Source organism: Notothenia coriiceps, unplaced genomic scaffold (genome assembly GCF_000735185.1).
Source record: "Notothenia coriiceps isolate Sejong01 unplaced genomic scaffold, NC01 NC01_scaffold00000666, whole genome shotgun sequence".
Lineage (NCBI taxonomy): Eukaryota > Metazoa > Chordata > Actinopteri > Perciformes > Nototheniidae > Notothenia > Notothenia coriiceps.
In genome coordinates, this window is record NW_011333367.1 from 560,704 (window position 1) to 584,813 (window position 24,110).

Below are 24,110 nucleotides of genomic sequence, written 5' to 3' on the forward strand. Positions count from 1 at the left end.
GGGGGGGTACCGGGATTCATTCCAGCCAACATAATTACCAATTAGATATTAAAAAAGAAAAAAGAAAGAAAGAGGAGTGCCAGAGAGGCTAAAGCAGGAAGTGAAGGACGGAGAGAGGAGGAGGAGGAGGAGCGATGAAGGGGCTGCAGGAGTGAGGGCTGCATGCACCACTGGGTCGGGGGATTTCACCCTCAGCCATCCACCTGCACCACAGATTAATGGTTTACAGGCTGCACTAACTGTTGGTGAATTGTGAGCTAAGCCTGAGCAGACGCTGGCACACACACAAACACCCCGACTCTGTAGATCTCTCTCTATAACAATAACAGTATTTGTAGCGTCCATGTCTCCTAGCTGGTGTTTGATGTTATTTCCTGTCTCGCAGCAGGCACAGACTACGCGGGTCAGACCTACAGCCATTCACCCTACACCTACAGCGACGCATGGAGGTTCACCAACTCAGGCATACTGGGTGAGTCAGGAAACATTGCTTGTGTTTGTTTACTGATGACAACCGTATGCATTCCCTCGGATTATAAACTATAATGGTATAATTGTGACCTCCATAATAATAAATTTGACCTGTAAAAGTCCCACTGAGAATCTAGAAAAAGCTTCTACTGGCTTCACAAATATTTCAACATGACTCAAATTTAAATAATGGCTTCAGGAAAGAAACCGAACCAGGAAGTGGTGTGCAAACCGCCTCCCTTACATGTCATATAAAGCAATACTACTGACTAAAGGCTTTGTTTAATAAGGAGAGTTTCATTGCAGTTGGATACGAAACCAATAACATAAAATGGCTCAAATAAACAAAGAAAGGAGGAATTTGCCAAATGTACAATCAGATGCTCACTTTGAATTACTTTTCACAGACAGGAAAATATGAATGCACATTCACAACTTTACATGTCTTCGTTTGGCAGACAACAACAAAAGTCATGCTTATGAGGGAAAATCCAAATTAGATGACTTTTAAAGTATCACAACAATCAGTTATGTTCACTGACATTGGGGACATCCAACACATTTATGTCTGGACGTCTGAGGTAATAATGGAGCAAGATCACTGTATGTCACTAGCAGAGTTATAGGGATGAAACCAAAAACTGGGTTTTAAAGTGATACCAAAAAAATACAATGTAAAATGTAAAAATAGTTAGTTCATCGCCCTGTTTTTGTCCTCATGAAAACTATGAAATGACATTAGAGATGCAAAAATGAGTCCACTGACAAAATAAATCAGTCAAAGAGTCTTCATGGAATTTAATAATCCAGGATGGACATGTTTTACTATTTCTGCCATTACTAAAACCAGACGATAGCTGCCCACACACGAGACAGCTTATTTTCCAGAAGTACAGAGGCATGTAACCACGAGGAAATCTCCTCCACTGTATCCCTGATCAAACTGGTCTGAAAAGGAAAGTCCTGTATTCCTCTCATCTTTTCGCTTATTCTGTAAGAGTCATAAGTGGGTTTAGGACTCAATCCAGTCTTGCAGGACAAACAGTGGGAGCAGCTCAGACATTCAGCATCACTATCTGCTGTAAAACCTCAGATAAGATGGATAAAGAGAGTCTGATCCACCACCACCAACAACTCCATGTTTTAAAGGCCTCCATCTGTGTCTCCCCCCACAGGTTCGCCCTATTATTACAGCACGGCCTCCCGCACCGCTCCTCCATCTACAGCCGCCTACGACCACCTTTAGTCCCCCAGTGCATCATGGGACATGTGACTCAACCCGGGCCAAGACAACATCAGCTGACACGTCTGATTTTGGACCAAGGCATGAAAGTCAAAACTGGATGTGAACTTGAGACTCTTTTTTACCACACCTGCTCATATGTTATTTATTTCTCATTACTGGTACTGTTGCCCAGGGTAACTTTGACTCATGCACGTTTACACATGGGTACAACTCCTCCCATGTTTCCTGAGACTCAGCTTGACGTCTCACACCAAGGTGCATTTTTTTCAGTATAGAGCTCTTTAACGCTGTTTTGGCCAAAGACTTTCTTTCATCTGCAACTTGACACTGATCCAGTGGATAGGGATATGCAACTTCTTTGTACTGAATATGCCTGCTTTTGTTTACAATACTTTTTTTCCTATCATCTCAAATTGATTCATTCTCTTGATCTGTGTCTGCTTGCAAATTAATTTCCATGACTTTGTAAATTCAGACCTTTTCCTGTACTGAAAATAGACTAAAGGGTGACTCGTTCAATCACAATTACAACAAAATGACCACATAAGCCCCTCAAAGATTATTAATGTATTTGTCTAGCAATATGTACATATTGTAAATGATGAATTACTTATGGGGAAGTGATGCAATTTTTCTCAGAGAAAGATGAGGGAGGGGGGTGATGGTGATTTGGCTACAAAAACCAACAAGGCTTGAAATACATTTGTTTTGCTTCGAAAAAAATTTGTTTGTTGTCATGCTGATGTTTGGTAAGAACTGTGACTATTTTTTCGTATACTGTTATTAATATTATTGCAGATGTAAATAATGAATTTCTAAAGAATTATTTTAATTAAAGCATGACAAATTTGCTTGTGTTTTTCCTGTTGTCTTTTTAAAGAATGGCTTACATTTTTACAAGATCAAAATCAACAAATTCTGTGTTGTGTACATTTGTATTAATTTAGAGCTACGAATATTTGTATAATGTTAAGTCTGTAGTTTGTAGCTGAGGTATTTGAAGTTCATTTTCAAGAGCATTTAACATATCTGCTTCTATCGCATAATGATTATTATGATTATGGGTATTAATAGCCCTAACACGCTAAATTCTGATGAAAATGCTGGCATATATTTTTCTGTAGCTCTCAGCATTTTTAAAAGGACGAAAGCAACGATCCTGAAAGCACGCGCATCTGTCTAATTTCTTTTTTTATTTTCTGCATCATGTAGTTTTATTTGCAATTATTTCTTCCCTCTGTGCGGCTTCGTAATTGCGCGCGTTAACGACGCCACGGTTCGGCGCTGCCGCGGCCCACCTGGTGCCGCCGCGCGGGACGGCGCGAGGATGATGGAGAGGGAGAGGCCGCGCGCGCTCCACCACCGAGACCTGCACCACGTGAAACTGTCACGAGCGTAGAAAGAAGCGTTGAACATTGCACATATGTAGCGATTGTTCTAGAATGTTTTATCTATTTTAATTTTACAATCAATTGAGTAACAGGTAAATACCGATGAGAAAACAAGTGTTGTGCCTTATAATAGGCTAAATGTAATTTATATACGCCTAAAATAAATGCAGACAAAGTTTAAATTATAAAAGTAAAAATGTAGCCATCTGATGCTTTGCGATTTTTTTGTGACCAAATATTCATCAACAATAATCTATGTATTATTTACCAATATTTCAGTAATATGAAAAGTAATGTATTTTTTCAAATTAAATATCAGCTGTTTATTTCCTTTCTTTTTTTATTCCTATTTGATTTTATTATTTGGGTAACCATGTCTGTCCTGTTAATAAAATCATAATTTTTTGTTTTTTCAAATTAAACTGTCTAGAATCTTTAGGATATCCATCAGCGGGGTGCGCTTGAACCTGCTCCATAGAGCTGGGTTTCTGCTGTTTGGTCTCATTAGACCACACAACCTCTGCAGTTATTCTCAGTTCACAAACTTCTGTGTGGTTCATGGCCTAATTCATCATAAAATAACACATCAAACCTAATTATACAACTCTTGAAATGACTGTATGAACGTTTTTTTCTGACTTCTGAGACAATCACTTAAAGTCCTCAATATCAGTTCAGTCAGAGCAGTGTCTGTCTGCTGATGAAGATCAGCGCTGACGTCTTTCTGTTTACAGTATGCACTTCTCTTTCTCTCTGCCTCCCCAAGCCTCTCCTCTCCTCACATTTCACAATTTTCCTGTCTCACCTCCCTACACCCGTCTCCTGCGGCTACACTACTGTACACACCCCGTAAACTTTAAACAATAGCTGCACTTCATCCCATTGTGGTCCAAGTGGCATGGCCCACTCCAGACAGCCCATCAACTGACTGGACCCTCATTCTTTCCTGTTCCCTGCTCAGGCATGCAGAAACACACACATCCATATACACCCTTACGTACAGAGGAGCTTTCAAGTGCATGCGCCTCACAGGGACGCGGTACATTTTCACTCAAAACGATTTCAAATTCCTAAACCTGCTTAAAGTCTGCCAGAGAAATAACAGCAGTTGGAGTTAAACATTAACAGTCCAACTGCCAAAAGAGTAAAACATAAAACATTAGACTGCTACACAGAAGCCACAGCAGAAATAACTCCTCTCTGTCTCTCTCTGGGCCTATTAGCGAGGAGGTTTCGGGCCACAGTGCTTCTGGTAATGAGCCCGGCAGCACAATACAGGCACCGGGCCGGAACAGCTGAGGGCAGACAAAGCTGGCAGGACGGGGCGACTGGGACTTACTACATTTAACACAGAGCCATACTAACACTGTGTCAGTGTGTGTTGTGTGATGGAGGAAGAGGCATGTGTCCCATCACCATTATGGGGACAAACTCAAAGACAGAATGGGGGCCCCTGGAGAAATTGCTGCCAAAAAGCCAGCAGAGGAGTGTGTGGCAATCAGTGGGATGACGGGTCGGGGTTGTCCTGCGTCAGTCATCTGGAAAGTTCTCCACTTATGTCCGGGCCCGAGACACTGGGCCAACCAATTCAGCCCGGGCAAATAAGTATTATGTAGGCCGACAGAATTTGCCCGTCTAAATGAGCTGTTTTAAACGTTGAATGGTAGCGCTGCTGTGTGGGCCCCGTGTTTGTGGCCCTTGAGAAAACCCAGATTGTGTGAGTGAACCCATCACCGTGTTTGTTAATTGTTTTGGACGAAGCATGACGGATTATTCTGATCTCTTTGTTGTCTTTTTGCAATGAGTCATTATCTTTTGCTCTGAATATTTGTGTGAGATTCTTACATTGTTGTGTTCACTTCCGCAATACCAGCTTTCCATTGTCCTTTGGTTTCATAAACAAGATAAAAGGTGCAATTGTGCTTTGACCCACTCCTACTGCACATGTCTGTCTCTTTGAAATGTGCAAGCTGTGTTTTTCTGTACTTTCCTAAACCAAAAATCCAATAATCAGGTCCACCTTATGCAGTGATTAGCCAGGTGTGCCCAACATGACAATAGGTAGAATCTTAAATTCTCTCTTTATCCACCATCTACAGCCATGCATGTACAAAGAAACAAAAAACTTAAAACCAAAGTCATTAAAAAGCATCCTCATATGGACATGATTATCCATACTTAGTTTCATGGTAGTCCAAACTACTTTCAAGCTGTCAACCACATCTCTCGACCTTCCTCAGCCTAAATCTTCAAGATGCCTTTGAAATCATAAGCAAGAACAAGGTCGTCGGCAACTTTGTACTTCTGATAACAAAACTTTCAAATGTAAAAACCAATAGATGGTAAGACATTGCCCAAAGGATCACCAAAGTGAGGAGGATTCATCCTCTGGGAACATGAATAACAAAAGAAAAATGATGCCAATCAGTCAATGTAACTGAATCCTTTGACCATTGATCATCAGTGACCATTAAAGTCCTAACAAAACTTCATAGCTATCCATCAAACAGCTGTGGAGATATATTAGTCTGGACCAAAGTGGTGGACCGACCACCCGAATGTTGAGAGCCTCCGAACACCTGAGCGGACTTCAAATGACAACACCTTCCTCTCATTTCAAGAAGATACCTAATCTCCTCCACCTTTAACCATAATGCACCTGGAACAAATGTGCCAGTCAAACAGAGGGTGTTTCTGTGTGGAGCAGCGAGGGGAGGAAACACAGGTGCCCTGTGTCCGACCAGCCTATTAAACAACACACCGGCCCTGAAGGCAGGAAGCTGCTATTGACTGGAAGACATCAAGAAAAACGCACCTTTCAAAGCACACACACATTCAGCACTATACACACACACACACACGGAGGTGGATAAAATCTGCCAGGTATCAGGTACTGCCCTGAGGGAGCGGGTTGACCTGTGGAGGCCGGGGGGAGTCAAACACACAACTCATTCAACATCACAACAGTTCCCGATAATGCGGTTTTATCCTTCAACTGCACCATAGTTCAAAGATAATCCTTCAGAGAAAGAATGAATGCAAATATTTATAGATCTGGAGATAAGATGGAGGAGATAAATCCACAAACATTCTTGCTCTGCTTTCTATACGTCGCTTTAACCCATGGAGCGCCCACCGGTGTGTTTGTCCTGCATCTTAAAAAGGCCACCGAGTCTGTGCCCGAGGACTGTTGTCAGAGGCAGGAGTGTGTGTGTGTGTGGAAGAGGAGAGGGCAAAAAGAGGTCATGCGTTTAAATGCCCTTAAGCAGGGCACTTGCCTTTACCCCTTCTCAATGAGAGGCTCCTTTGCTACAAAAAGCCAGCATTTGTTAAAGGGCTCTGATGAAAATCTAAAGAGAGATTCATGCTTGGGTCTGATAGGCAAATAAAATGAAATGTCTGGCCATGAGAAAAGCAATACTAATGAGTGTAGTCTGCAGGGGGAAGAGTCCGGAAGGGAAATATGTTTTTCTCCATTACTTTTAAATCAAGTTACAGCGATAAAGGAACAACACTTCTCACTGAACATTACACGAGTGTGGGATTTCATTCACTGCTGGGTTTGTATAAAAAGTACAAGACATGTCTGGTTTAAGTGGACGCTTGGAGAGAATAAGAAGCGTGTTTAGTTAATGTCTCGGTGAAAGAGGCGGGTGGAGTCTGAGTGAAAAAACAAAACCACTGAAAGGACCAAAGAGAGGCTTCGAGGGCCCTGGACGGAGAAATCACAACAGCAGCAGTCAAGAGCGAAGGATGGAGGTGGGGCTGTTTTTTCAATAGCCAGAGTGGGAGAAATCAAGTGTTAGTCGGATAAGAGATAAAAAGTAACAAGTAGAGCGTGCGAGGCGTCAGCAGCAGATGGAGAATGTGCGTCAGGAGGAGCATTCAGGCCGGGAAACAAACAGGATGAATCGGAGTGTTTACAGTAAAGTTTATGTCTGCTGGCACTGTTTGCAGGTGCTGATATTTACAGGGCATTTCAGAGTGGATGTTGAGCAATGTTCAACGCAAAGTAGTGCGAGAGGGGGAGGAGGAAAGCGTAAAAAAAAGGCTGACCTTACGTGTCGGGGTCTTTATTTTTTTCGAGCCTATGCTGGACAAGCCCCTAATGATCACAACTTGAGCTCTTGCCTTTTTAATTACCCAGCCAGGCCTGACTGAGTCTCACAAAGCTCGAGAATGGAGTGGCGCAGATGGAACAAAAACAGGCCAATTCCTTGGGAAGGATGCCCTCTGAACCCAGCAGCTAATGCAGCCCCTGCTGCTCCAGCCGTCATTATTGTTGTTGGAGAGAAGGAGAGGGATGGCACTCCAAAACAAGGCCACCACCACCGCTCAAGTCATGGTCCACAGGCCAAGTGAGAAGAAGCTTTTGGTGCAGAGGTCCGGAGTGACGCCAGCACACAACGGGCACCTCGAGCACAGATTGGGTCCCAGACAGTATTAAACATTTCAATTTGATATGAAGAAGAATAGCCACTAATGGCCGCCTCTTGCTGTAACATTTCGTCACAGCCCCGAGAGCATGTAGGTTAGTCGAGATGGCGTCGCCTTTCAGCGTGGCCTCCCCGCCTCTCTAGAGGAGCGATGATGGCCCCGGGCCCCTGTCACTCACGAGGCCCATCAGTCACCCTCATCTGCAGAATCTGACTTTATCTTAATGAGTTGTTGTTATTCCTGTGAATGAATGGAGACTGCTTCCATTAATAGGACAAGAAGTTGAGCATTATCACGTTAACTATCACCGCAGATGATCAGTTAAAGCCGATGTGTGTCAAGGAGGGAAAATCTTAAATAAATCTGAACGAGGAGCTTCGGATTTAATGAAACGTCCGATTGACCAGCCTTGATCCAATCCGGACACCCAAACAGTCCCTGTCCGTATTGTCTGTGTTCTTCATTGCGTTTCCTATTGTCACATCACATTCCTGTGTGAGTGTGTGTGTGAGATTTGGGGAGGGGGGGGGGTCTTAATTCCAGACATCCTGCTCTTATTGTTGACCGCCCCAGGTCGACTGCTGCTCAACATGTCAGGCTGAAAGAGAACAAACTGGAGCCCGTGCCAGTGAGAGCGATCACACACACACACACACACACACACACACACACACACACACACACACACTCCCACTCTTGTCTGCCTTTTTGTAGTTCAGAAGACTAGTAACAACAATCATTCAGATGAATACATGCAGTGTTAAAAGTGCACCGTGATTAAAACAAACTATCTTACCGATTTTCTGATTTAACTCAAGCTAGTATACAGTATACTAGTTTGATCAATCTGTAACTCTCACTGTGGCCCTGTGACTTATATTCATATTTTTAAAGACTTCTTAATCTATGGTATACGTTTCATAAAGAACCGTTTTTTTAGATTGGAAAGTACATTTTCATTTTTTTTTAAAAATGTAGATTATGGAAGTAGATTATGGAAGTGCAATCAGGATCAAACACAACAATATGTTTACTGTGTTAAAATACTAAGATTATTATTAATAGTAATAATCATAATAATAATAATGATAATAATAATATATATAATAAATTATAATAATAATAATAATAATAAAGCAGTCTACATTTTTCTAAAAATCTGAAAAATCCTAAATCTTCCTTTTTCTTTGTTTTTAAGTTTATTAACTTGCAAAACTGCTGCAGCGACCTTAGTAAGTTTGTTTTTATCTAACACAACAGCTGCCAAATACCTGTAACTGTTGAGCCAATCATTGTATTTGTTGTATTTAAATTCAAACTTACCTACAGGAATCTCAGATCAGTATTAACATCAGTAAATAGTTTTACCCATATTGAAAAATGCATAGAAGTAACATTTTATTTTGACCTAAGACAAAAAAAATACATCACATTTTGGAAATAAACCCTTCATTTAAAAACAATATGTAACAGAGACATCCAAATATTATACACATATTAAAAACCATAAAAGTGCAATGGATTCTGTTTTGAAAACATCCTGTCCCCGTCACTCACTCACAGTTCTGTTGTACTACAGCAACCTCTAGTGGTTGACATTTTAAAAAGGCAGAATATTGCCCTAGGTAAAAAACAATAACAAACGAAGGCAAAGTTGTACCATTTTGAGTACCATAAAAAAAAGACAAAAAGCTAAATAAATTATGTCCAGACATTTTGAGTCGCTCAGCCAATGAGTCAGGTTCCCGCTTCGTATCCTGAGAGAGATTGAGGGTTTTGGATTCCCTGAGGTTTCTTTTTGTAAAAGTGCAGAAAAAAAACCTCCTGAGGCAGATATCCACAAAATAACAGTCCCACCAGCATGTTTCTAAAATCTGCTTTTCTTTTTATCGGTCATAAAAATACCTTTTAGTTCTCTTTATTCCATCGAGGAACAATGGTCCTGCGGTAAGTCCGTCTTTCTGAGATGTTACGTTTGACTTTGATCACCGTCGGGGGGGCCATCTCCAGGTCCAGAGAGGGGCTGGAGTGGGACTTTATCAGCCTGCCTTCCTCCTCCTCCTCCTCATCGTCCCCCACAGAGTCTGCAAACACAGCTTTATCAAACTGCTTCAGGTCTGTGATGTTCAACACACTGGTGCCGGTCTTATTCGCTGCCTTCCATGCCTCCAGGCAATGGATGTAGATCTCATAGCGGCACATCTGCAAGGTTATTGCAAAATTAGTTATAATCCATTTTTAAAAAATATAATAATATCAAAATGATGTAATTTCAGCTACTTACATGTGAATTTTTTCTGCTTTACTTACTCCTTTAAGGTCTCCTATCATGCAAAATGCACTTGTTGATGTCTTTTATACATCAATATGTGTCCCCGGTGTGTCCGGAGACTCACAAAGTGTCCGAAAATACAACTCTCTCTCTTTTCCTCCGTACCCAAATCTCTAAAACGGGGGTTCAACGGAGCTGATCCAGATTTGCTGCCGATATTGCGTTATATCGGAAATGTGGGCAGGCTTTCTTTTTCTCGGCTCTCGGCTTTTTCTTTTTTTTTTAAACAAAGGACCCAGAATCAGCACTTTAGTAACAGGGCTGAAATAGAGGGATATGAGGCATGGCTACAATGGGTGATCTGTTTGGTATTTCGAGCAAAACACTTCATAGAATTGTTTTTTATATATCTGAGACCTATAATATATCACTAAGAATAGTATAATAGGAGACCTTTAATGGCATTCAACCGAATATACTATGGATTTCAACACATTGGCGGACATCATCTTGGAAAACAACGATTTTCATAGATGTTTTTCACCATTCCCTGACATTTCATATGACAAACAACTAATCTATTACTTGAGAATAATTGTTTGATGCAGTCGTATTTTTCCCTCTTGTTCACACAAGCTTTGCCTGACAGCGCGGTCATTACCTCATGCTGCAGGTACTCCGCCCTGACACGATGCTCCTCCAGCTCCCTGGCTTTGGCCTTTCTGCCCTCTGGCAGGTTCTCATGCAGGTACGACAAGTCATCCTTAAAGGACACCAGCATTCCTGCATAAGACATCAGCTGACGCTCCTGCACAGGGAGGAGCAACACATACCAATGAAAATGCATGACATGCTAATTCTGCTGAGGAAAAAACTAAAGAATGGGAGGACACAAGATGTACCCATTACTCTATTACATCTGAAGAAGAGAATTGTTCAAGGAGAGTTCACATTATTAGGAAATGTGCCTTATACGACTAATGTGTGCATAATAATATTTTTTTCTTTAAGCTGGAAGAAAACGTTCAGTGGGATTTGTGAGAAATGAAAAGGCGCCTTTGTTCAATTCATTTAGCCTTAGATTATTTGATGACCAGTAGCTTATAGGGAAAGAAGATATTTGTATTGCTATTTATCATCTAGGATTAATACAGAACTGTTTCATGTAGCCACAGTGGCCACCGTTCAGCCGAATGTACATAGTGTCACAAAAGAGATTTGTTCAAAAATACAAATGTGGCGTTTTTTTGTAAATAGAGAAAAAAAAGCAGGATTAAAAAAAATTGTGATTTTAGGAAAATAGTGTTAAAAGCTGTTCATGTATATCAAGGTATTTGCTTATAATATGTCTTTATGATGTTGAAGTTTCAACAGGTTTTTTGAGACTGACAATGCAAAAAACGAGCTAGATTCATAGCACGAGTCATTAAGTGTAACACTAAGCCGATCATCTAATAAATATTGAAATAACGTAAAATCTTACACAAAATTGTAAATATAAGATGTGAGAACAGATAAGAGGAGTATGGGTGTGTACCAGGGTGAGAGCGGACTGTGAGCAGGGGAGGACCGGTCTGAAGAACTTCCTCTGAGAGCCGACAGCGGCGGGGAACGGAGGCGAGGAGTGTAGCGCCGAGACCAGGTTGATGCGGCCGATCCACGAATACATCTCCAGTTTGGATCTGAGAGGAAAACAAACAGAGACAATGATTTTCCAACTCCTTGACACACACACACACACACACACACACTGCTGGGTCTTACGAGGCCTGGAAGAGGAACACCCTCCAGTCGGCCGTCTGCAGGCGGAACACGTGAGGCTTCTTGTTGTAGTCGGACGCCTGCTCGGCCAGAGAGTGGTGCACGCTCACCACCACCTCCTCGCTAGTCAGCTGCTCCTTCCTGTAATCATCCTGACACACACAAACACACCACACATTTCCTATACTGAGGCAAAAACTAATATTTCATGATGGCATTGAGTGTTATTTAAAAACCCTTATCAAGGCTGTACCAAGTGTACCGAAGCTTCTTCCATTGAAGCTTTAGAAGTCAAATTGCGTTGACATTTGACTTCTAAATCAACGAATGCTGCATTTTTTGTCTTCCTGTTTAAACCCTGATTCAATTAATTTAGGCTACACTAATATTATCAGTGTTATATCAATTGTAGAATTAGATTATAGCGATGGCTGTGTAGGATCTTTTCCTATTTCTGAGTTAAAAAACATTGCCAATAACTCCAGAGTGTTCTCCAATAGACAAACTAAATGGCAAGAAAGATGTTATTGATTCTATTAACATTTTTCATCTCACAAAACATTTAGTTTCTTTCTTTCTTTTTAGGGTGATGACATCATAACATCTGATGACAGACATTCAAAGCTTTACTTGAAAATGTTTCAAATGTGAGAAATAGCAAGACATTTGGTACAACCATTATACTGATGGATAATCCTGAAAAACTAAGAGCTGTGTTACGGACCTTCTGCAGGTAGAGGACCATTCCCCTCAGCACCCCGTAGAAAGTCTTCCAGCTTCTCTTCCCCCACGGAGCTGCAGCACAGAAACATTCAGCAGGTGATTAACTGACAAGAGCGCTAACACATGGTGTTATACAGAAAACAAATAGACTATCAATAGGTCAAATAATAACACATTTAAAATGAAGAAAAACTAAAAGGAAACACACAAAGCATTAGAATAAACATTTACAACACCACTGCCACATTAGAATTTGCATTCTCATATTGTCCTGTAAGGGCCAGAGTTTTGCCTCCTCAGGTTGAGGCTGAATGACTGTGAAAAATGTTTTTTGTATGCAAATATAATTTTACACAGTTAAAAAAGTTGTCCAAATTAAGTGTTTCCCTTTAAAATAACAATTTGAGTAAATAATGACTGTTTCTTAGATGATCCTCTTACCAGCTGCTCTTATTTTTGCAATACATCTGGTCTATTTCTGACACATTGGCAAAGACAAGGAAATCCTCAGTTCAACATAATGTTATGTTCCCCAAAACACGCCTCACCAAACCCTGTCTGACATAGTATCTAATGTTGGTGTTGATGTTTTAATGTCAAAATAACTAAATCATTGATATTGTTTTAATATTGGAATTATCTTCAGAGGTATCCTGACGTCTGTGTCTCACTATCCTGACGTCTGTGTCTCACTATCCTGACGTCTGTGTCTCACTATCCTGACGTCTGTGTCTCACTATCCTGACGTCTGTGTCTCACTCACTGCGTTTGCCGTCGATGTCGGCATGCAGCTTCCTCCCGAGGAACCCCTGTTTGACCACAGAGGCCGTTTTGTCGTGAGGAACGTCCTGGAAGGGGTTGGCTTCTGAACGCAGCGGCGCATCTACTCCGGTGTCATCGTCCGTCAGCACGGAGCTCTTCAACTCCTCTTCGTCACTTTAAGATGCAAAAACAGATGTGTGAAATGACATAATGTAAAGCATGAAGAGGAACAGAAGATGTGAAATTAGGTTTTATAATATTATTATCAGTGCACTTACATAGCCCACTCCAGCGGCTCACTCTTTATTGAATTATAAAGACTCTGCAAAGAGAAACATTGTTAATTATTGTACTTCATTTTGCTTTCGTATCAAATAAATTCAGAGACGGTATTACCTTTAAGAGATCCTTGCTGAAGTTTTCTTCTTCGTTCATCCCATCCAGGTTAGACACAAATTTAGACGAGGACATGCATTTTCCTACATTCTGTTAAAACACACAAAACAATACATGATTAGATCATCTGGTAAATCAGTGCAGAAAACATGGTAGGATGGTAATCAGTCATAACTATGTCCCACCTGCCCGTGCAAGTCAGTGTTGAGAAGCATTAAAGCGCACGTGAGAGCCAACACAGACTCTGGGGAGGGAAGAAAAGAGGGGAAATTACACATCCATCACATGTGAGCGCTCAATGCTGAATCTCAAGCAGGAAACAGCCTGATGGAGGCTCACCTGAGGAGGTGAAGGTGTCGGGGTTGGACTGCTGGAAGCGGCAGGCGAAATGCTGCAGCACACGCTCTCTCTCCTGCGTCTCTCCGATCAGCACCACCACTTTCAGAAAAGATCTGCGATAGAAGGAAGCGCAAAGAAAGAAAAAAAGATTACCAGATCTTTTATGAGCGGGTTTTGTTGCATTTCAGGCTCCTAGAATTCTTACCTCAGGGCATGATCGAGAGTTTCCCCGGTGAAGTCAAAGAGTTTCAGGTATTCCTCCCCGACAGCACGACTGAAGTCATTGCTAAACAGAGACACAACACATTCTGTATCAGCGTTCGGACTACTTTCTACCTTAAAAATCATATATTTTGAGACATTTTTCTGGGTCAGAAAAGGAAAACATTCAAATGATTGACAATATGTTGTGAATGATAATTGGTGGTATTTAATATAAATTGGATGCAAAGGAAGTTTGTGGTTTGGATTGTTTGAAAAAGACAGCTTCTTGAATATGATGGCCAAGATAATATATATCAGAATGATTATAAGAAATGGTTTGTGAGGGTTCAAAATAAAGTCAAAAAGATTAAAAAAGAAAACAACAATTTAACTGTTATTTAAAACATATTATAAAATAGTCAATGAAATCTATAGATATTTTTTAAATGTGAAATATCATTACCCCTTGTTTGTGCATGTCCGCTTGTCTTTAAAAAAGGTCTTTATGCTAGTTTTTATCATACATATTGGTTTGTGTGTATAGTTTCTAAATATTTAGGTGTGGAGAGCTGAGACAAAATATCTTGAATCAGACTTTCTGTGAGTGCTCTGGCTAAAGCAGCACAAAAGCCTCAGCTGCAGCTCTAGTGGCCAGTTGTCAGTAAAAAATAAAGGAAGGTTTGAAAATATCTTAATTATAATATATGCTTACTCTTTGTCTAAGTGCTTCACCACGTCTGCACGTTGGACATCCTCCAACTTGAAGAGCCGCAGAGCGAGGCGGCGGGCCATCTCTCTGTTCACCTCGTCTATGTTCATCTGAGGCGCTGCAGTCACAGGAGGTGGCTGCTCTCCATTTGCTACAACTGTTTGCCCCGCTCCATCCTTAGCACCTCCGTCTTGGTCACCCTGATGTGACGTCTCCGCCTGTCTGTCCACCTGATTGAACTCGACCTGGATGTCTGGAGACAGCTGCTCTGTTGTTTCTGACTCATCTGTCTCTGGCCGCACAGCCTGCTGGGAGAGCGCCGGCCGAGACAAGTCGCTCGTTTGCGGCGTCTGCTCATTCTGCACCGGTGGCTCCGTCTGTTCTCGCCGCTCCGTCTCCCCGGGGTCTTCAGCTTCAACGCAAACTGTCTGCTCTGACTGAGTGGAGTCCTCTGGTTGAGTTAACTCTCCTGTCATCTCTGGTTCCAGATGTTGTGACTGTCCTAACTGTTCAGAGTCTTGAGACACCTCTGCTTGAATCGGCTCTGACTCTTCAGTCACCCCCAGCTGAGAGGACTCAGCGTCTTCCGGCTGAGAGGACAGCACTAAATCTGGTAATCTGGCTTGGTCACAATCACGTTGATCTAAACAACTCGTCTCCTCCAGTTTCTCCACTATCTCCTGTGATTTTTCTACGCTCTCTGTATGATTTCCAGCAAGTTTTGACTCTCCTTCGTTGTTGTCCTCAGCCTGTGACTGTTCAGAATCCTGATTTACACCTTTGCACATTTCTGGCTCTTCAGTCCGGCTCGCTGTGGGATCTTCATGTAACCGTTCCTCTATCTCTATGTCCTCATCAGTCCCAGAGTGCCGGCTTTCTTCCAAGAGATCAATTATCTTATCTGGGTGTACGGTTGGTCCAGAGTCAGCAGCTTCTAGTGGCTCTGCAAGAAGCTCCCTTCAAAGTGTGGATGAGAAATGCACTTTAGTTAATTAGTGTACTAAGTAGTGTAATTACTCTTGAAAGCACTCAATGGTCCCTGGCATTAAGACATCTCTTAGTTATAAAGCATCCAGACCCTTATGATCGGCATATATTGTGTTCTCAGGATAAACATCAAACAAGGTAAAGTAGCTTTTAGTTTCTGCCAACCTGTGGAACAAGTTTCCCGAATACCTGATGTCTGCTCAACTGTCCTCATTCAAACCAAGGCTTGAAACAGTGTTTACAGCTGCTTTCCGATGAATTAAAATCATTATTTTTGTATTCTTTGTTGCAATTTTTTTTTTGTTGATAAATTATTATTTTTATAAATTATTTTTCTGATTTTTTCATTTTGTATTTGTTTTGTAAATGCCATTTATGTAATATAAATCTACACCTGTAAACACTTTGGATTTCCTTGTGCCTGAATGGTGCTCTATAAACAAAATGGCCTTGCCCTATAATAGCACATTACGCTGTATCATGATTAACATTACGGATGCAGTTTCTGGTAAAAGACACTTCCTGTTCCCCTTCTTAACTTAGGTGCATTTTACTCACACATCATGCAGACAGCTGACAGCTTTTGCTTCTTCACTTTCCTCGGAGCACAACGTGTTTATCCGCTCCTTATCTTCCCCCTCGCCTTCTTCCTCGTTCTCCACACCATTGGATGAAGGTTGCTCTTCCTCAGAGTCTCCCTGCGGAGTCAGCAAAGCGGCGGGCTCCTCCTGCTCTTCTAGTTTTAAATTTACGAAACAGTCCGATTCATCTTCGGAGCCATCGATTTCTCTAAGAATGTCGAGTAAGTCCACAGAGTTAACAGGATCTGACGCTGCTGAGAGTGCCTCCTCTTCCTCTTCCTCTGCCCTCAGTAAGATTCCTGGAAGAGTGTTAAGAAGGTGAACATCACAGTTTTGTAGTCATACCATTTAGAATCAAAATGAAAAGGCCACAAGCAACCACGAGTTTGAATACTGAACTGAGAAAACACTTGAAACTAAACTACTCATTAAAGTTGCCTCTCTGAGTAGTACGTACCGTTATTACTGTCTGACAGCTCATGTGGTGAACCTTCCCTTTCCTGAGTCGGCAGCACATCTACAGCATCACATGGCTGGAAATTGCAACACAGACCATTGATCATGAACATTAGCAGTGGGGGAAAAGAAGCTTGTGATTACCAGCGGCAGCACGAGAAAGAAGCTGCACTCTGAGCCTCACCTGACCAACATTATGTCCACTCTACCACAGCAACCTAAACATGTGTATCTCAACAGATTAAGTCTGAGGCGGTGAGGCCAGAGCGAAGAAGGAAGTGTTAATGACACAGGACATTTGAAAGTGTAAACGCACATAGAAATGTGAAATGTGAAAGAGTTTGAAAATGAAGGCAGCAGGAGAACATCACACTTCCTTTTATAGCTCCTCGTGTACGTTACATACCTCTGAGATGTTTCCTGTCCACTCTAGATTTGAGTTCAGAAGCCGTGCATTAAAACCATCTCCTTCCCCTCTGTCGCCCTGTGTGAGGAGCTCAGCGTTCACGCCTTCAGATGGGTGAAGGGCTGGGGAAGTGGTGTCTCCACTCGTCACGGCACCAGAGTCCGGCTCATTGGCCGAGCTGCTGTCAGTCATGAGTGAAGGTCCCACTGCGGAAAGATCTGGCATGTCCCACTGCACTGTGCAGAAAGAAAGTGGAGGACTGCTGCAGGGCATGGGTTGCATCGACCATTGTGTCTGCTCCCACTCCTCTGCCTCCTCAGAAGCCTCTCCACCTGCCGTCGGGGAGAGATTGAGTTGATCTTTCCCGTGTGTCTGGTTTATCTCTGCCTCTGCGTCTCCACACTCAGCGCTCTCCTGCTCTCCATTCACGTACCGGTGGTCGATGGAGATCCACGAGTCTTGTCGAGGCTCCTGAAAGACTGAATCTGGAACATCTGGCAGAGAGGAGCACACGTTTTCCTCCTCCATTAGCTCGTATCTCAGTCAGTTCTGTTGCTGGGTCGTTTGTGGTTTGGGTGAAAGACGCTGTAGCTGTAAAGGATGTCTCGCTATAAAATGTCTTCCTCTGCCGTATCAAGGTTGATCATTTTGTAAGATCCCATAAACCCTGAAGAATGTAACAAACTCCAATGTCGCCATTCACAGATCTGTAATAAGAGAACAAATATTAAAGTTAAAAGTTATTTTTACCACACACCCATCGTGAGGAGAGTGAGACATTCCCTCTCAATGCCTGACATCCTGTAACACATGCCAAACTATTTTGTGAAACTGATTCTTCGTGAAATAAAAACGAAATGTTAGGTAACCTCCAGGGAAATCTGCTTAGCTCAGAAATGTAAATGGTTGTAGAGTTATCGTATCTATAAGATTCATAGTTTGTATTTGGTTTTTATTTTTTGTCTTTTCATCCGTGAGAAACAGTATGTTTATAACTACTGAGAACACCGTTTCAAATTACAAACAACGCTCGGATTAAAAACTAAAATAATATCTTTACAACCCTGATAGCAAAAAACACTCACCACTTGTTTGCCCAAATAATCCAATCTGGAGAAAGTGTATGTCTCTTTTTGAGCCTGTGTTGCTCATTTGTCAAATGTTTTCTAACTCTCTGCGTGGTGCAGCAGGTGTGACTCTTGGCATGTTTGTACTTCCTGACCACAGACACAGAAAATCAGTCAAGCAAGTCAGCGAGAGCGATAGAAGGAGAAAGAGAGGTAGAGAGAGAGAGAGAGTATGGTGTGGATTAGGAAAGAGACAGAAGGTGGAGTTGAAGGGCTGTTTCTGGTCGGCCGTTTAACTGCCTAGGTTCTGTGTTTATCAGTTTATCAGTTTATCAGCAGACTGTGTGGTGACTCTGGGCAAAGGATAAAAGTGTGAAAGGATTACAGCGCAGACCAAGGCCAGCAGCTACACAACATCAACAACAAAATGACATCCGTGCTTCTACTGGTGATAAACAGATTTAAAATGTCACACCTCATATCATATCTATCTTTCGCTCTGTGATACTTTTTGGATATTTCTATTCTTTTCTGACTTTCTTAATTCTTCTATTCACGTCACGCAACCAACATCCGGGACCGACCATGACCACATTTCCTGTGTGGGTGCTCACTTCTCAGTTCCTGTCAGGGTGCAAGTGCTACACAAATATGCAAGATAGTTTACAAAGATGAACAAAGGGGGTCACCGAAACCTAATGATGAAACCCTGTTGAAACTAAAAGTATGGAGATACTGATATTAAAATTATTAAAAGTTTAAGCTTTCCTACCATAAGATTTGTAAGTAAGAATCTGGCAGTTTACAAAAATGGGCGATTATGATATCATACAGTATAATATCTTGTCTCTCTTGGATCAAATGTTGTGTTTCACATGATAACACAGTTGATCCTCTGCGTGCATGGCTTTCCACAGGGGCAATGTTGATGATAAAATAAACACAGCTCAGACGCATAACAAATGCACGCCGGACATTTCCAGAGAAGCTTTTTTTTTAGCCTTCCTCAAATAGAACACCCATAAAAATAAATAAGAAATAGTTTCAGTTTTAGTCAAACGTTACTCAAACAAACTTGCAGAATGCCCCAACAGGGGGATACCAGGAGAAGTTGCGTACAATGAATGGGAAGTCATTACAGCACACCTCAGAGAAGATTAATAAAAGAGGAACTCAGCCACAGTGAGTGAAGAGAAAGCTGTGGAATGAATTAAATGTTTGTATGTATAATAATAGAATTTGTCTAAGGAGGATAAACACTCCCTGTGTCTTTCATTACCGTCAGTTAGCTTAGCACAGACATTCTTTTAAACATATTCAAACCTCAAAGAGCTCAAATAAATCTCATTAGAAGGAATCTTTTCAACTGTGAAGCATGACTTACCCCCTCCAGGCTCTTTAAAGCACCATCATATGATCGGTAGACTTGTGATGTTTGAAGTCGTGTGGGGGGGAGACACACCGCTGTGTTTTACTAGGTTTATCCCACTGTCAAAGTGCTGCACCTTCACAGGCACACAAACACATGCACACAAGCATACAAGTAACCCTCAGTTGATTATGTCTGACCCTGCTGCACACAACAAACAAGCCTCACATTCACTCTCTTTTAGTCGCGCAGCCTTTGAGAATGTGGTGTCGCATAGCAATGAATGCAAGTCACAAGTCCTAGTCCGGACTAGGTCCTCCTCCTTCTTCTCCTTCATGCTTCCTGTCCATTTTCAAAAATTCAAGATCAAACTTCAGTCTCCCGCTGTCCTGTTCCTCTCCCAGCAGGTATAGCTGTGAAAGAAAAAGGAAGAGAGAATGTGATTGGCAACGAGGAGGAAGGAAAAGATACAGTGTGATTGGCGGATGAGCTAAGAGACACCTGAGTCCTCCGTCTACACACCCACCACCCTGAAGGCATGCAAGCAAACATACAGGTGAGGGGAGTGGCTCAGCTTCATTCCTGCATATGACATGAGGAATTATGTGGTAAAACCAGAAGGTACCCGATTCAATGGACATCAGTCATTAGCCGCACATGATACCTCTTAATTTTGGTTTACTGTCTGGCTGTGGGCAGAAAAGCCTGTTTAACTCAGACATGGGTTGTTCTAAAGGGCTTACATATAAAAACGTATTAACTTAATTCTTCTTTGATTAGGTTTTACATACTATTTTGTATTTTATTCGCTTTAAATCTTTTTTGTGTATTACATTTTCCTTAATTCGACTGCTGTAACGACTTTATAATTATAATAATAAAAAAATTGTTTAAACATTATCGTTAGTAGGTGAATCATTTGCCATCATTAGTCAAATGACTGTTAGCAGCAGGAAAATCGTTATTTATCATTAGTAGTACCATTAATAATATGTATAATCGTACATAGCTTTTTAGCATAACATTACAATTATAAAAACTTTTGTTCTTCTTTATTACCGTTAGCTACATTTACGTTAAACGTTAAAGCATACTAAGCACCTAGGTGTAATCTCAACCGTTAGAAAAAAACGTTAGTGGACCTTTGTTATTTATATTGAGTTTGATTAAAATTCATTTTTAATCAACATTTTTACATTATAAGTGTTATATCACAATAAGCTACACTCTTTGTGTAGCTAACAAGCTAACCTTATTACACATTGTAAGCAGTGTCATTAGCATGTATAGCATTCAGATAACCGTTGGTATTAAAATATTAGCATTACCTAGCATTTATGTGAGCATCCTTGCAGTTGCAGTGAGTTAGTTGCTAGCTAGTGGTTGTACTAGCTGATTTTGCTTAGTAGTATTAGTAGTATTATTAGTAATGACCAAGTAGTACTGCTGCAGTTTTGCAGTCCTTCCTAATGTTATTTAAACACCATTTATCACCGTGGTTATTTGTGTAAACAGCATCCTAGTAACGTTAGCTAGGGCCCCCGCTAAACCACTCCCCTCCACACCAGCAAGGGGTGCTACACATTTTTTTAAGAAAAACAAAACCATCATCTCCTCTCCGTCACTTTCGTGCGACTGCTTCTGCTTTGTTTGTTCCGCACACAGCAGCAGCAGCAGCAGCCGACTGCACACACCAGGGATGTATAAAGAGAACTGGATACAGCTCTGTTCATTCCTATGAGAGTTGAATTTGGTGCGTGAAGCCCAAAATGGAGCTACTGTTGATTAAGAAAGTACCCGGATCATCCGGGGCCTTTTGCTTACAGAGTGTGCTCACGTGAGTTTCCTCAGTCAAATAAAAGGACAACGAAAAAGAACTGGATTTAACTTATAGCGCATTTCACAACTTGTACCCCTTAATTATTTAAATAAGGGCTCTACAATTGTTCGTACTGTCTATTTTATTTCGATTAAAAAATATATATACGGTGATTTACAGACGTCTCTTTGGGACAAAATTACGTCACTGAAGGTTTAGTACCACTGGTTGGCCACTACGGCCGTTCCAAAAATCGGCTTCAACGACCGTCTCACTTCCTGTGGCTCGCTGCACACACCCACTTTTTATACGGATACTTTCAACCATGTACAAACCATCTGGCGAGTTGTTGTCTTCAGCCACTCGGTCTATCATGGCCAAGCCGAATGATCTAAAGATGTTCCTGGAGTCTTCTCTGAATGAGATCTTCAAAGCCACTGTGAGCGACATCCTGGATTCAGTGGACAGGACCCTGTCCGAGTATCAGGGCACAATACATAGGATCGAGTCCGAAAACGAGGGCCTGAAGAGGCTGCTGTTAGCACAGAGGAGCACCGAGTCTGCTGCTAGAGGTATGGTTGTCTACACTAGGTCAATAATGGAGGGGTGTCTGTGTTTGTCTCGACAGTGGAGCTTCATGCAGCTGCTGACCTTTTGTTCAAGCTTCCCTCGCGTTGTCTGCAAATTGTGTCTGTGTATGTGTTAACCATAGAATAAGCCTGGTTAAAAGGTGTTAACCTAGTATACATCATAAAAGGCAGCAGTATACGGAAACTGCAAACAGATGTAAACATTGACAAACATTTGATGTAGGAAATTGGCCTGTAGATCACTGTTTAATACAGTACTAATTACACTGTAACAGGTTTATATACTTATATAGAGCACAGGGAATTCTACCATACACAGTAGACTACAATAGATAGATGTGTATCAAATAAAGTTATTGTGCAATGCTGTTTTAAAAATGCAGCGTCTGGATAATACAATTATCATGTTTGTGATTAAAACTGGCTATTTAAGTGTAAAACTGGTCACTGTTTGTGACAAAGATGCAATATCCCTCAGCTCTATTGAGCATTTCAGTGTCTAGCATCTCATTGTTTATGTTTTTCTGGCTGATAACCACACTTATATCCACCTTAATATCCACCTATAACACACAGCTATTGCAGGAAAATGTATGCAATTTTAAATTATAAGCAGTTTGTTTCTTCACGCTCAAGACTTATTTACTTATATTTCCTTTTACTTCTGTCAGCTACTCAACCATTGTGGCTGTAATGTGGATGTGTACTACTCTAAATCACAGTCTGTACTAGTTTGTTTATCATGTTGTCTTTGTCTTTGTTACAGATCCTCGTGAACAAGATGCCACTGAAAGGTTTTCCTCTTCAGAATGGAACGATTATCCCTTCGGCTCACGCAGGGCACGTTCAAGATGTTCATATGCAGCCAGTGACAGATGAAGAGCTTCAGAGAGGCAGCAAAAGACCAAGTACCGAAGGGAGAATCACATCCCTCTTCCTCCTTCTTACTGCAGCCTGATCAATATGGAAGAAAACTCAATGTGTGAGCACAGGCCGGTGTAGGCATTATCACAACAAAACGGTTATCTGTTAAAACAGAGCCTGGCCCTGGAGGAAAGTGGCGCTATTGACCTCTCCAGCCTTCATACACTGATCAATCTAACAATGAAACCGAGAGCACGGAATCAATTTAGCAGTCATGATGCCATATGCGCCTATGCCCGCCATCTACAGGCCTCGAACAAGAACTCCAGAGGAAGTGACAGTGAAGTTAAAGCGTCCACCAATTGTTCTGACACCTACATGAAGGATGGACCAATTAATAAAGACTGAGGAGGAGCAGAATGGGGTGTCACAGTATATGGTGACAATGACAATTTACTTTTGAACGGCGTGAGGTATACCCTGAATCATAGACCATGAGCGGCGAGAGTAACTCAGGTTTGTGGAGCAAGTGGTCACATGAGGAAAACCTGACGTTCCTGGACTTTAGAGTCCTGATAACTTCTTAAGCTGTCCTACTTGTCCCAAAACATTTAGTCGAAGCCCCTCCTCTCTCAACATCCACATAAAGAACACAGCGCTGAGAAGCTCCCTGCTGCAGCACTGTGCAAGCGGTTTGGACGTGTGATCTCCTCAAGTCCCACAAGCGTATCCACACAGGGAGAGACCCTACTGCGCAACATCTGCAGCGCGTACGCCCCACCAGTCAGCTCAGGATACAAAACGTGTGCACACGGAGGAAACCTACTCGTGCTCAGCACTGCGGAAGCGCTTCAAACGAGCACAACCAGCTCAAAGTCCCCTGCGGACTTCACCCGGGAGAGAGACCTTACAGCTGCCAAGGAGTGCGGCAAGACATTCAGCAATGCAGGTAACCTTCGAATACACGAGAGGATTCACACCAGAGGGGAGAAGCCGTACTGCTGCGCTCAGTGTGGGAACGCTTCATGGCTTAGGGGACCTTAAAACTCCACTACAGGATTCCACACTGGAGAGAGGCCGCTACAGCTGCGAGCTCTGCAAGAAGACCTTCAGCCAGGCGGGCCACCACCATTCACATGCGCATGGCACACGGGAAGAGAGGCCGTACAGCTGCAACGAGTGCGGCAAGAATTCACGGTAGCCAGCAGCCTCAAACTGCACCAGAGGACTCACACCGGAGAGAAGGGAGTACAGCTGCTC

At 42.0% G+C, this 24,110-nt stretch overlaps 2 protein-coding genes across 8 annotated transcripts in view; one reads left to right on the forward strand and one right to left on the reverse strand.

Annotated features, from left to right (window-relative positions):
• The window catches only part of pax8 (paired box 8), an 11,499-nt gene extending 8,941 nt beyond the window's left edge, over positions 1 to 2,558 (forward strand). For all 4 annotated transcript variants that reach the window (XM_010783985.1, XM_010783995.1, XM_010784003.1 and 1 more), the window contains 2 exons: positions 386 to 472; positions 1,647 to 2,558. In XM_010783985.1, coding sequence (XP_010782287.1) covers positions 386 to 472; positions 1,647 to 1,717 — 158 coding nt within the window. In that variant the 3' untranslated portion in view covers positions 1,718 to 2,558. The remainder of the gene's footprint in view (positions 1 to 385; positions 473 to 1,646) is intronic.
• A 6,274-nt stretch (positions 2,559 to 8,832) lies between these two features.
• Positions 8,833 to 21,137, reverse strand: LOC104956533 (PH and SEC7 domain-containing protein 4-like). Of its 4 annotated transcripts, none has more exons than XM_010784045.1 (17): positions 21,072 to 21,137; positions 19,593 to 19,990; positions 17,142 to 17,848; positions 16,737 to 16,812; positions 16,257 to 16,578; positions 14,715 to 15,668; positions 14,004 to 14,084; positions 13,799 to 13,911; positions 13,645 to 13,703; positions 13,460 to 13,549; positions 13,342 to 13,385; positions 13,065 to 13,237; positions 12,303 to 12,373; positions 11,582 to 11,730; positions 11,355 to 11,499; positions 10,479 to 10,625; positions 8,833 to 9,747 (listed from the first exon to the last, which is right to left on the reverse strand). In XM_010784045.1, exons 3-17 carry the CDS (start codon positions 17,667 to 17,669, stop codon positions 9,454 to 9,456), a joined length of 3,246 nt encoding a protein of 1,081 aa, XP_010782347.1. In that variant the 5' UTR covers positions 17,670 to 17,848; positions 19,593 to 19,990; positions 21,072 to 21,137; the 3' UTR covers positions 8,833 to 9,453. The 4 variants fall into 4 exon arrangements, with proteins under 4 accessions (XP_010782347.1, XP_010782341.1, XP_010782333.1 ...); XM_010784039.1 differs by lacking the exon at positions 21,072 to 21,137 and adding an exon at positions 20,906 to 21,054; XM_010784031.1 differs by lacking the exon at positions 21,072 to 21,137 and having other exon boundaries at positions 19,593 to 20,127.
• Positions 21,138 to 24,110: the final 2,973 nt, after the last annotated feature.